Below are 12,955 nucleotides of genomic sequence, written 5' to 3'. Positions count from 1 at the left end.
GAGGGCGGGGCCGGGCGGAGGGCGGCGGCGCCTCGGTTGGACGCCGTGGGGAACGGTATTAGGGCGGGGGAAAGCGGGGGTGCCGGCGCTTCCTGTAGGGCTGTGTGAGAGTAAGGGCGGGTATCCGCTGCGCGCGGTGCTGGAGGACGGCGATGAGGAGCGGAATAAGTCCCACGGCTCAGGAGGAAACGGTGAGCGACCTGCTGCTCCAGCTGGGCTGCCGCACTCCCGGGGCTGCGGGGATCCGCCGCACGGAGCTGAGCGAGCGGGCAGAAGCGACTGCCGAGCCGTTTCCCATCTTCTACCAGCGGTCCTGCTCAGCTGAGGGGCCCAGGCGGCTGCAGGCTGCTGATGTGACACCGCCACAGGGAGGGCTGGGGAACCGTAGGCCTGTCAGCCTGACCTCGGTGCCAGGGAAGGTCAGAGAGCGATTGGAGTGCAGTCACACTGTGCTGCACGGGACGGCTGGGGAGTCGGGCCCAGCCAGCATGGCTTCCCGAAAGGCAGGTCCTGCCTGACCAACCTGATCTCCTATGACCGAGTGACCCGCCTGGTGGATGAGGGAAAGGCTGGTGATAAAGTTTACCTAGACCTCAGCAAAGCCTTTGACGCTGTCTCCCACAGTGTTCTTCAGGAGAAGCAGCAGCCTGAGGCCTGGACAGGTATGCTCTCTGCTGGCTGAGGGATGGGCCCAGAGAGTGGTGTTGGATGGTGTCACATCTAGCTGGCAGCTGGTCACAAGTGTGGCTCTCCAGTGGGGCAGAACTGAGGCCCAGCCTGTTCAACCTGGATGAGGGCACTGAGTGCACCATCAGTTAAGTTTACAGATGACACCAAGTTGGCAGGAGGTTTCGATCTGCCTGGGGACAGCAAGGCCCTACAGAAGGATCTGGACAGGCTGATCGCAAGGATGAGCTTCAAGGAGACCAAGCGCTGAGTCCTGATCTTTGGTTCACAACAACCCCAGGCAACGCTACAGGCGTGGGGCAGAGCGGCTGGCAGGCTGCACAGAGGGAAAGGATCTGGGGGTGTGAGGTGACAGCCAGCTGTGAAGGCTTGAGGCATTCAATGTGTGGAGACTTGGGGGAGAATTCAGCCCAGCCAGGCACTCACAACTCTGAGAACTCCCCAGAAAAATACTGCATGGATGTCGTGGCAGCCTCAACCCCTGCAAATGGCTGACTCCCAGACTTTGTCAGATGGCCGTTTGCCTTCTTTGCAGCACTCAGCAGCAGGATGGCTTTGCCACAGCAGCACTGCACCATTGCTGCCTGCTGAGCAGAGGTGATGGCTGACCACAGACAGAAGGGGACAGTGCAGCCTGCATGGGCTCAGTGCTGTGTCACAGCCTCCTTCTGCAGTTCCCTGCAGTAAGTCAGCAACTATCAGAGGCCCTGGTGGAGAATGCAGGATTTGGGAAGCGTAAGTGCGGACTTCAGTTTAATTCCTTCTCCCTTTGAGTAACTTCTTATTACCATTCTGCTGACAATGTTTTAAATTAAGCTGCACCTGTGGTTGGCATCAAGACAACTTCATAGAGCAGTAAGAGCTCCAAGCAACACGAAGCAGGTTGTTCCATGTTTAGGGGAATATGCAGACATTAGGCACTACAGCCTATCCATAGAGTACGGATTTTCTAGGAGATAAATCTCTCCACTTCCTTGATGTATTTTTCCCTCTTTCTCCTTTCCAACCTCATAAATGAAACTCTCAGCTATGCCGAACCTGCTCCCCCACCGGGATCCAAATCTCTTGCTCCAGGAGCTGCTCTGCTCCACGCTGCACCCAAGAGCTGGTCCTGGAACCATAGATGCTGCAGGTACAGCTTTCTCCCCTGGATGACTTGTGGCACGAGGTGAGATCCCTGTACATCTCCCACATCACAGCCTGGACTCCCAAAGAGCCACCTGCAGCTCACATGAACACGTGTCCAGGGCAGGCTCTGCAGGCACACTACTCAGGCCCAGGGCAGGCAGTCACAATATACAAATCTCACTGACCAGTCTCAGCTTCACATTCACACTGCCTGGACAAGTGCTTTCATAGTTCTTCTGGGCATGTGACATTTCAGCATCTAACCAGTATTGACTGCATGGCACTTCCTGTTCATATGTGCTATTTCATCAATTAAAAAAATAATAAAACACGAGAAAAGCAACCAATCTGAATAGCAACAGCAGGACCCCACTAGGCATTACTATGTGGTCTACCCATAGATGTTCTAAAGGGTTATGTGGGAACTGGGAAGAAGCAGTGGCTGGCTTCTGTCACAGGGGACATCCATACATCCAACATGTCAGCATAAATGCAACTGAGAAAGGGAACTGGAGAGCTTCACACAGGCCACCTTATTCCAGAGGAACCTTCTCAATGTGCTTTGCAGCTCCATAAAATAAATCCAGAGGAGCTAAACTGACACAACTTCAACAAATGGTGACAGTGCTACTTACTTTTTGTAGTAACATTGCCTAAAAATACCCAAAATGTAACTCCATCTTTCCCAGTCGACAAATCAGAGACTGACACTGCACTTCAGCCACAGCAGCTGTGTCATGAAGTCTTTTTCAAACCTGTGAATGTCCTCTGCCTCCAAAGGCCCTTATTTTTTTTCCCATTATTTGTTTAATAACAGATTTTCTCCAGACTAACTACTGTAAAATCAGCTTTGTTTTTACCCCTTTTCTTTAAGAACTGGTGTGTTTGGTGTTCTACAATTTACAGTAACTGAAAAGACATAGCCTCACCTGGCTGGAAAGAGCTGGCAAGGTTTCCCACACTAGGTAAGAATGTGTCTGCAGTAACACTACCTTTCTGTGCTACCATCCCCTGTACATACACAAAATCAGCCAATTCATTCAGGTCCATATTTATTAACAAGCCTGTACACTGTTAATACTTATACATATGCCTGAAAGAAAGAACACTAATAGAACACAGTCTTCATGTTTCAGATGCCAAATGCTTTGAGATTCCCGTTAATATCATGTGTCTGGACTGGCTCATGGAACAAGAACTGAGCACTGCAGTCCAGCACTACAGAAGGAATGACTTGAGGGTTGTTGATCAGCGTTTGGGGTGTGTCAATCTGATGCAGAAAGACAAGTGTTATTAGAGCTCCCAGAAGACAGTCTCTCTTACAAGCCCAGTTTGGTCCTTCTCCAGTGTCTCCTTTTGGAGTTGTACCTAAGACAAAAACAATGTCAGTTAGCAAAACACACACAATTTACCATCCAGGTGGATCGAAGATACCTTTAATTAGCTCATCAGTAAAGGATTTCTATCACGTTACAGTGGCAAGCTGCCAACAAAAATCAACTTTGTACTTTTTTTTAGTTTAAATTCTCATCTGCTTACTTTCTTCATTTGCTAACCAACTAGCATAGCATTGCAGAGAAATCTAAAGGCTTGAGAAAGAAACACGTCTTAGAAAAAGATGCATTAGCACTAGCATGTCAATGTTCTACCCCCTCTTTTGGAGACAAAAAACCCCACGTGCAGTCTGCCCAATGATCATGCAAGCTATTTCCTGCATGCAATTTGTAGTCTAAGACAATTATAATCATTTTTGATGATGAGCAGCGTATGGAAGGTATGCTCTTCTGGACAGCTACATCAAATTATTGATAATGTATATCCATTTATGAGCCACAGGTGATGTTCATGTTAAGGACAAACAGTTTCACCAATATACAGGTAAAACCAAAGACAGCATTAACAGAATTACTCTCAGCAGGAAAATGGCAGTACTCCCACAGAATGAAGCACTGCAATTGCAGCCTGCTATAGCACAGTTTGGAAGGTAACTCAAGCACTTAAGTGCCACAAGACAAAAATTAGAGATTTTGCATGATTACAAAGCAATATAATACAGTGAAAACAGAAGCTTTTTTTTATGCTGTTAACTGAAAGACAAGGGGCACACAATGCTAATTTTCCTAAAAGGAGAAGAGCTAACAGAAGCAAAAGGAACTCAGCAATTCTGTGCTGCCTCTCACTGCCATAGCCAGCTGCTGGTACTGCCATTCTCCTCACTACAGAGGAGAAAAAAAGATCTGGGAGATCTTTTTTTATAGAAAAGTCTGGGCAGCAGAGCACCTGGGCTACACAATGAGCTGACTGCGCAGTGACTGGGCTGGCTGGAGGCTTTAAACCAAAGGGCTCACAGTGGCACCATCTTTTGCACAGCTGGCATTTACCTGGTAAGCTGCAATACTCCCTTACTGCGCTTTCTTGAATGTAATGCTTGAAAACAAGTGCTACAGGCAAAGAAATGTGAACTACTGCTAATTAGTTTCAGTCACAAATCAAGCACTTTATATTGTCGATTTCACCTCCCCTACACCCAAGAAGACCTTTGGTTCTTTATGCACCTCAGAACACCTGTGCTCTGTATGTTCTGTAAGGTGCTGCTCCTTGAGAAGGCAGCGAGAGGGAAGGCTATTGGAGAGAAAAGGAGCTGGGAGAGAAATCCGAGGAGCAGAATGGCTGCTGATGTAACATTCTGGAATAATTCTTCCACAGGTGCAGCTTATGCTTTCAATTAACTGGCCGTTAATTAAAGTTGGCTCATCTCAACAGCTGATTTATACCCATGAATACTTACAGAACACAGAAATGAGCTCGAGAAGAAAAAGCTGGGATCCCCAAGCTCGGGGAAAAAAAACAGAACAGAACCTTTGGAGATGTGCCCCACGCGTACCGTGTGAGAGCTGCATCCGTGCAGCACCGCGCTTCGGAGCGCTGCCAGCTCACACAGCCGGTTCTCCGGCCTTCAGGCCGGTCCGTACGAGAACGTGACGCCGAGCCTGAGCACTGCTGGGCCGCGGCTCCTCAAGGAGCAACGGCCGATCCCATTACCTGATCTTATTGCCCGTTTTCATGCGAATCCATTGCGGAATGGGGCGGTTCTGCTTCTGCTTCTTCGCGAGGAAGCGTTTGATCTTGAAGGTCTTGTGAGACGACTGCAAGAGAAAGCGGCACTGAGCGCGGGGAGCTCGGCCAGGCCCCGCCGCGGCAGAGGCGATAACCGGCACCCTCCCGCCCCCCGCGAGCCCCGAGTCACCGCCCGGTGGGGAAGCGGGCTGGGAGCGGCGCGTCCCGGCGCCGGATGGCGGCCGATGGCCTCACCATAGCGCTGCGCGGCACGGCGACGCGGAGATGGCGGCTGCGGAAGAGGCGGAAGGGGCGGGGCGAGGGCGGGGCGGCGGCGCGGGGCCGCGGGCACAGCGCCCCCCTGCGGCGCGGCTGAGTGACGCAACTGCGGCTGCGACGGTTTGCGGACGTTTATTGGGCTCAGTACAAAAAGCGGCACGGCTAACAGGCGCTACCTTAAAGGAGCCGCTACCGGCGGAGTCTTTCCGGGCTGTAAAACAACACTTCAAAACAGAGGGAAGATGAAGCACAGACCGAGGGCAGCAGTTGGGAAACGTTTCAGACTCGAACAGAAGGGGATGCACTGTACAACTACGTTCGATCAAAATAAGCATTTCAGTGTAGGTAGACTTTGCAAAAGAATTTCAAGCAGTATCCCATATTAAGCCAGCTTATTCATACACTCCAACTTAATTCTTTCTGGAGGAAGGGCTCTCCCCTCCTGAGGTCATTGTGCAATTCCAGATGTTTTCCTTTTAGGAACCAGAGCGCTCTGCTCCACCCCTACCTCACCCACGGCAGACCTGGCTCGGTGCTACTGCTATAAAGGAGCTGTCGTCGCTTTGGAAGGAGCACCACACGGCATGGCGACGCCCGTGTTAACAGCACACCACTGCAAGCTTGCTCTGCTCGAGTGCATGGTACAGCAGCTCCATGGCTCTACAGTAAAGCTCTGCATTAGATCCAGGTGTCATCTCCTCCTGACCGCATGACTCATTTATTATCATACTTAAGGCCACAAAGTCTTTCTACTTTGCAAAGGTTCTCTTCTCTGTTGTAGTTAGATGCTAGGAAAATAAATTCAAATAACTGAAAATACAATGAGAACATTTCAAATTCCAAATCTACAACTGAGGTTCTTTAGCCAGAAACATCCAACAGCGCAATGCCCCTCTTCTTCCTTTGTTCCTTCTTCGTTTCGAAGGCACTTCTGGATTGCGTAGTACAAGCTCTTTGGCTGCACAGACAGTCAGAACACATAAGGCCTGCATGCTGGTCACTCCTCTTCCTTCACATTACTGCTCTCACTCTCTTGTTTCTTCTCTGCTCCCTGATCAGTGGGCTTTGCAGCACTGTCTTCATACTGACACAATCTGCTTCGGCTTCGGGCTCCAGGCTGGTACAGCTGCATTGCTGGACGATCCTGAAATAAATCAAAACTGTTTAGACCCCTCCAGAGTCCCAGCGTTCTCAAGGTTATCATGACATCAGCAATATAACAAAAGGCTCAAATTCAAACTTTTCAGACTGTTCTAAAAATATATTATTCCACCAAGGTGGCAATGTAACTTCAACTGGCTCGAATCAAGGTTGCCCCTGTTCAAGCCACAAGGAACTGCACCTGCTTGAAGTTATTGGTACTTTACTTCCATCTTTAAGAGACTAGTTCAGCTCTTCCTCTCACAGAATGCAGACCAACTTGAAAGTTCCTCCAAAACCTCTTCTATTTGTATCCAATAACGTCTTAGGAGACAGCGAAGACTCACGTATTGCTACCTTACGTACTTGTACTGCAGAAGCAGACCTGCAGAGCACGTAAAACTGAACTCCGAGCATTTCATCATGAATTTATTCTTAGGATCTATTATATTTGGCACGTAGTAGCCTTGTCCCTGTTTTGGAGGAACCCGGTCAATCGGTCTCCCACTCCGAGATACATTTTCGGGCACATACATCAAAAGATGCAGATTAGTGATGCTGTACCAACGCCTGCCAATGGGCTGGATCATTATCAAATGAATTGGGATCGTGGCATCTACAATTTAGCCCACTACCTTGGCTTAATTTCTGTACAGTGACAAGGAAAAAAACATCAATGTATGGGAATTTAGTAAACAAATTGGCAGTCTTTCTAGCAGTTTGTTACATTAACAGGGAGAACAATGACAGAAACAATATGGTTCTTTCCTCAAAGTGCATTTATCCTAAAAACACAAACTGGTCCCTATGAATTAAACACACGAAATTGAAGAAACACAGCACCTTGTTTCTGATACGATCCCTCTTAACTGTATCCTCCTTTTTGTCATCTTTGGTTACTTTCTCAGATTTGTCCATGCCGCAGGTAAAGTCTGTAAGATCACTTTTCTTTCCCTTATCTCTGAGCAAGTCTCTCTCCTTTTTCACCTCTTCCTCTTTTCTTCTAAAAACCTTTTCTTTCTCAAAGCGCTCTTTCTGCCTCCGACGCTCTTCTTCCTGGCGCCTCAGTTTCTCCCTCTGTGCTCTCTCATATTCTCTGTCTCTTTCAAAATCTCTATCTCGATCCCTGTAGTCCTTTACACACTCATCTTCCGATCTGTATGAAAACAAAACTGAAGATGAAGCTCAAAAGATTCACCAAACAGAGTTGGGAGATCAATGTAATATTGGTGTAAATTTGCAATATGAAGACGACAGACTGGTAGGTTCTAGTTTTGGGAAACTGTCCTAACCCAAGTCATGCACGATAACTAGAGATGGCACCAAGTGCTGGCATTTCTTAGCCTTCTGGTCACATAGCTGGCCGAGTCTCCTCTGGCTTTGAAAGCATCTAAATTTCTCTGCCCCACATTGCAGAACCGAACCCTGAATAGATCATGAAGCTGCTGAGTATTAGGTTTTCCACTTTGACCTTCTACAAGACTTAAAGGGACTAGTAACTGCAGTATGCCTCTCCTCTTGCCATGGTTACAATTCTTTCATTGCAAGGATTGTGCTCTCAGCCCGCTGTAGGTCCCCTACACCTGGGCTTCTCTTGTGGAGTTCCTAGAGAGTTGCAAAAAATCTTAAAGTTTGTCCACTAGTGAAGAAATGACGTAATTCACACATCTTCTCACAATCATGGGGGTGTTGCACTGCCACAGAAAACACATCCCACACCTTACATCAGAAAGATCATTTGAAAGGAATTTCAAAACATGGTCATGGCAGAGAAGCCCGACCCTTGGTATGATCAGGAAACACGTTATATATACATATAGATATTTATAGCAAGTACTAGAATACTTTTTTGCCTTCTCTTCTTTTGTCTCCCCATCAGATCGTTTGGCAGATGCACTACTCGCATTTTTTTCCTCCCTCAGAGTCTCTCTTTCCAGTTTCTTGGATTTTTCTTTTTTCTCCAAGTCTTTTTCATCTTTTTCAGGCTTCTTAAGTAGCTACAAAGAAAACACAAGTCTCAACTAAAAAGCTCACTCTAATACATATTTGTCTGGCACAACACTGAAATTGCATCAAGGGAACCACAGCCCAGTAAGAAATACACATTAATTTTACTGCAAATTGCAGTACTTTAAAAGCTGGAGTGTATGAGTAAGCTTAATCCACACAACATATTGGATTTTGTTGTCCTAAAACACACGTTAGAAAGCTTAAAAATAAGTCTCTATTTCATAGTAAATTCACGATTTTGTTCACCACAGCATGTACAAGTCACGTGACAAAAGCTTTAAGTATTGCTATGAAGCATTACAGCACATTAACTTTTACAATGCCTGCTATTAAATAGTACAAAAAAGTGGTAATTTACGAACACCAACTCATGTGATTCTTCACACAGAGCACATTCTGAAAGACTTATATACAAATAATAGGGGAAAAGGAATGTAACAGTTTATAATAAAGAACTGTTCTAGACCTTAATCTTTGGTTCTTCTTTTGATCTGTCTCTTTCTTTTTCTGGACATCTGTCTACTTTCTTCAGTTTTTCTGCTTCTTTTCTCTTTCTTCTCTCCTCCTCCTTCCATTTTCTTCTTTCTTCTTCCCTTTGTCTTTTTCTTTCCAATTCTCTCCTCCTCCTCTCCTCTCTCTTTTCCTCTCTGAGCCTCTATGCGTGTCAAAAACAAAGAAATAGTGTATCTCCAAACTAGAAAACATCCCTTTAAGCCCAACAGGGTACTTTACTACAAAGTGATGGAGTATTCCATTAGAAAATAACTCATCTCAAAACTCTCCCTATTACAAAAACACTGTTTTCTCTATAGTACTATTGTGAACCTGAACACATTATTACAGCATCAACTGTTTAAAGCATAGCACAAGTCAAGATTTATGGGAGGAAAAGACACTGGACTCAGCCTTTATCATTCTAATTTCAATTAAATCTGTTTCATCAGTGATTTTCTGAATTGCTAGATGTTAAAATAAGATTTTATGTGCTAGGAGAAAGATTATCTACAAGGACCTCAGCCACAGCTGCATTAAAACACAAGCATTTAAATGAGATCTGATTTGGTAGTGCCACAGAGATGTCCAGCATGGTGCTAGCTGTGACCAGAATGCACACAAACATCACTGTTATTACAAAGGCCAGTGTTCTTATAGTTTAACATATGTGAACTACCTACGAGCAAGGAAATTGGATCAAAAGCTGCTTCTTCAAAAAGAAGAGCAGTAACACAGCAATAAGCACCCTGCAGTATATGCACTCATGCTCTAAACAAGCAAATTATTCTATCTGCAAGCAACAAGAAGATTCTGGGCAGAAGTCTTACCTGCTTATTTTTCAAGAAGTTCAGTAAGGGAGTAGTCTTTTTAGCTAGAAAATATATGAAAGCTAGTGTAAACAATGTTTTATCTGGTACTGCAATACCTGTAACAAAATTCTATACAACGTGAAGAAGCCTTATGGACTATGCAGTCTACCTTCTCTTCCATCCAGCAATACAGCAGTGAAACAAGTATCCCAACCCTACTCCACAACAATCATTACAATTCTAAAATTTTGTTTAGGATGTTTGTAAGTCTTCCAGCATACCTGTATGTAAAGAGACATTTACCCTGCCTTATCTGTTTCTCAGCTTTCCTCACTGATACTTATAGCATGCTCCAGAGAGAGTATTCTAGCCTGTTTTACTCAAGCACAACAGAACATCACCATACCTCACCAAAACGCAGCCACTCCACAGCCTTGTGCAGCTAATAAACATCTGATTAGCAGTTCAAAACCCAAAGGAAGATTACCATATAAAACTTAAAGAGAAAAATTTACATCATGAGAGTAAAAAAAAAAAAAAAAAAAAAAGCACACTGAGTATATTAGCCTAAAGGTTTAACAACACCACGTGAAAAAACTTTCAGACACCTCAAGGCTGAGAAATCACAGCTTAAAGATACACCACATACTTTGCTTGGTGCTTTAGGAAAACGTAACTTAGCATGCAGATTTCCATACCAATCAGCTCTTTGTTTCTTGCCTCTATTTCCTCCAATAAGGTTTCAGGAGTGGAGGTTAACTTCTCATCATCTGCACTGTAACTTTCCAAAAACTTCTTGTACTCTGGGTCTACAGAGAGAAGAAAAAAAAGGTACTGGAGCACGAAAATAATCCACTTGGTCACTGATGGAAGTTTGGAGTAGACTAGTGAAATTGCAGTGTTTACATGATGCCTTGCATGAACTGTCCACCCTCAAAGAATTTGCTGTAAATATGACAGCTATATTTAACAGATCTGCAGCCAATAAAGCAGCAGTAATAAGGCTTACGTGTAAATCTATCAATACACAAAATACTGCATTCAAACTACTTTTAGGGCTTTCAAGTCTCTAGGCATGCAAAACAAACTAGCCAGCTTTAATACCATCTTCAATTGTCCCCGTTTTGGCATCCTTTTTCTTGCTCTTCTTCTTTGCAGCTTTCTGGAAAGGTGCAAACTCTACTATGGCAGCATATTCCTGACCTTTTAAGAGAGGAGGGGAAAAACTGCATTAAGACAGAAACGAAACAGGCGTTAAATAGAGCATATCATGCATGTCTAGAACAGAAAGATGAGCTATGCCAGAAACACGCAATACTAGAAGGGACTAACAGAACAACATAAAACATAAATTATTTTCAAAGCTATTTAATTAAATAACGCTTTTAGAGAGAGCAAAATTCATGAAACAAGTTGTCTTGCAATGTTAACAGAATACCAGATTTGCAGACCCTGAACAAGGGGGAAATACCAGATGCCCACAGCTGCCAGCTCAGCCACCTCCCTTACCCTGCACAGCCCTCATCCTGCAGACCACATCTGTGCTGTGCAAGCAGCAGGGAACGTTTCACCTTAAGGCGACTAAGGCAAATCTCACTTTTTGACAAAATGCAGTAGAATGTAACATCCACACACTGCAAACAGGCTTTGGAGTTTTATTTTCCAACAGGGACACTGCACTTATGGCAACATTAACCTAGCGCTATTCTTTGGCGTGGTAAATATGGTGAATGAGCCATTACATTACAAAGGAGCATCTTTAGAAAATACACAGGCATTATTAGAACCCCATTATGCACCTCCTAAATAAAAGGTTTCTACAGGCAGAGCTGCATGTCACATAAAACACCCAGATGGATTAAAAGATCCATACAGATTTGAAACAAAGCTAAGTGGGAAGTTCTCAGTCTACCAAAGCCCAGAGGACTACTCCTGTCACAGCTTCCACTGAACGTGAGATTTTAAGTGAGAGAGTAGCAAGGACTGGTGTTACCCAATATAAGCAGTTTGGTTTTTTTTAATGTGAAAGTAAAGGATGTGAGATGCATTGAATATTTAAGGCACAGTTAGAACATAGCTAAGTAGCACTCAAACTCTTGGAGAAGCACCCCAAGAGCAACACTTGTTTCCCACAAGTGTTTCCACAACGTCTCTGGAGATCAGACAACTCCACAATTTGGGTTGCAGGGAAAAAAATGCTCCCTGCACAAAACCAAGGCAGCTCACTCTGGTGTGAGACAGGCCTTGAATGGTATTACAGAGTGATCAAAAGTATGGAACCGTTGGAGCAAGGAGAGGCAGAGCGAGGTGACACCACTGACCTCAGCCTCCACCCAGTGGGAAGGACAACACCCAGCGCTCTGCTCACCCTCACACAATGAGGGGCACGAGCATTAGCCACGCTGACACCAACCTTGCCTCTATAACAGCTCCAGCACCACCTGAGCTGAGCACACCCACATTTGACATCTGATACCTAAAATTAACCTAACTTACTTCCCACTGAGCGTAAGGTGCTATTTTTATTTGGATATCTTCCACCACGTTCACGGTGCTGCCAAGAGGCAGAAACGGCCCGCACGCCGCCCTCCAGCCCCCGGGCCACCTGCCTTTGTGATCCACGAAGACATAGCCATCGAAGCGGTCTCGGAACAGCACGATGTCCTCCTGGTTCCTGAAGTTGATGTAGGCGCGGGAGAAGACGTGCGGGTACAGGCTGCGGGAAGAGGCAGTGAGAGGCGGGCGGGCGGGACGCGAGGCGGGGAGCAGCGGGCGGGGCCCTACCTGGAGTCGTTGGCGAAGAACTCGAAGTAGTCGTGCTCTGGCAAAGGCTGCAGGTGCTCCTCCAGCTGCTCCCGGGTGAGGCTGGGCGGCAGCCGCCGGATCACCACCTGCAGCACGGCCCGGCGTTACGGCAGCGCCGAGGGCCGCCCCCCCCTTCTCCTTCTCTTTCTCTTTCCCTTCCTCTCCCCGTTCGTCTTCCACTCCCTCCCCGACGCGCCTGTCTCGTTCGGCCCGGGCCGCACCTTGCTCAGCGTCTCCTTCTTGTCCTTGGGCCGCTCCAGCCGCTCGAGCTCGGCGGTGCCGCCGGTCCTCCCGTCAGAGCCGCCCGCCGCCCCCGAGCCGGCTCCGGGCGCCGCTCCCGGCCCGGCAGGGGCCCCGCGCCGCTCCTTGGGCCTGGTGTTCTCCTTGTCCTCCTTCATCCCGGGCCGCGGAGCTGCGCCGCGCACCCCAACGCGCCCATTGGCCGCGCGCCTCTCGCGGCTGCGCCTTAGCGGGCCGCCGGCCGCGCCCTCGGCCGAGGCCTCTTCGCCCCCGCGCGGCCTGGAAGGCTACGACTTCCGGCGTGC

The 12,955-nt window shown here is 46.9% G+C and overlaps 2 protein-coding genes, 1 long non-coding RNA gene and 1 other non-coding gene across 4 annotated transcripts; 1 reads left to right on the top strand and 3 right to left on the bottom strand.

Moving 5' to 3' along the window:
* The first annotated feature begins 1 nt into the window (after window position 1).
* On the top strand, window positions 2-10,153 carry LOC146543793 (uncharacterized). Its single transcript, XR_014884926.1, has 2 exons — window positions 2-1,422; window positions 1,715-10,153. It is a non-coding gene; the product is annotated as an uncharacterized LOC146543793 (long non-coding RNA).
* On the bottom strand, window positions 2,851-5,261 carry RPL39 (ribosomal protein L39). The gene is made up of 3 exons (XM_085230343.1): window positions 5,128-5,261; window positions 4,858-4,961; window positions 2,851-3,183 (listed from the first exon to the last, which is right to left on the bottom strand). Exons 1-3 carry the CDS (start codon window positions 5,128-5,130, stop codon window positions 3,135-3,137), a joined length of 156 nt encoding a protein of 51 aa, XP_085086469.1. The 5' UTR covers window positions 5,131-5,261; the 3' UTR covers window positions 2,851-3,134.
* Window positions 3,653-3,784, bottom strand: LOC116216953 (small nucleolar RNA SNORA69). Its single transcript, XR_004160699.1, has one exon. It is a non-coding gene; the product is annotated as a small nucleolar RNA SNORA69 (small nucleolar RNA).
* On the bottom strand, window positions 5,268-12,950 carry UPF3B (UPF3B regulator of nonsense mediated mRNA decay). The gene is made up of 10 exons (XM_010715472.3): window positions 12,632-12,950; window positions 12,390-12,496; window positions 12,215-12,321; window positions 10,710-10,808; window positions 10,304-10,414; window positions 9,624-9,667; window positions 8,768-8,956; window positions 8,137-8,288; window positions 7,135-7,447; window positions 5,268-6,295 (listed from the first exon to the last, which is right to left on the bottom strand). Exons 1-10 carry the CDS (start codon window positions 12,806-12,808, stop codon window positions 6,149-6,151), a joined length of 1,446 nt encoding a protein of 481 aa, XP_010713774.2. The 5' UTR covers window positions 12,809-12,950; the 3' UTR covers window positions 5,268-6,148.
* Window positions 12,951-12,955: the final 5 nt, after the last annotated feature.

Source organism: Meleagris gallopavo, chromosome 9 (genome assembly GCF_905368555.1).
Source record: "Meleagris gallopavo chromosome 9, MGAL_WU_HG_1.1, whole genome shotgun sequence".
Classification (NCBI taxonomy): domain Eukaryota; kingdom Metazoa; phylum Chordata; class Aves; order Galliformes; family Phasianidae; genus Meleagris; species Meleagris gallopavo.
Note: the sequence above shows the minus strand (reverse complement) of the source record. Positions and strands in the feature narration are given on the sequence as shown.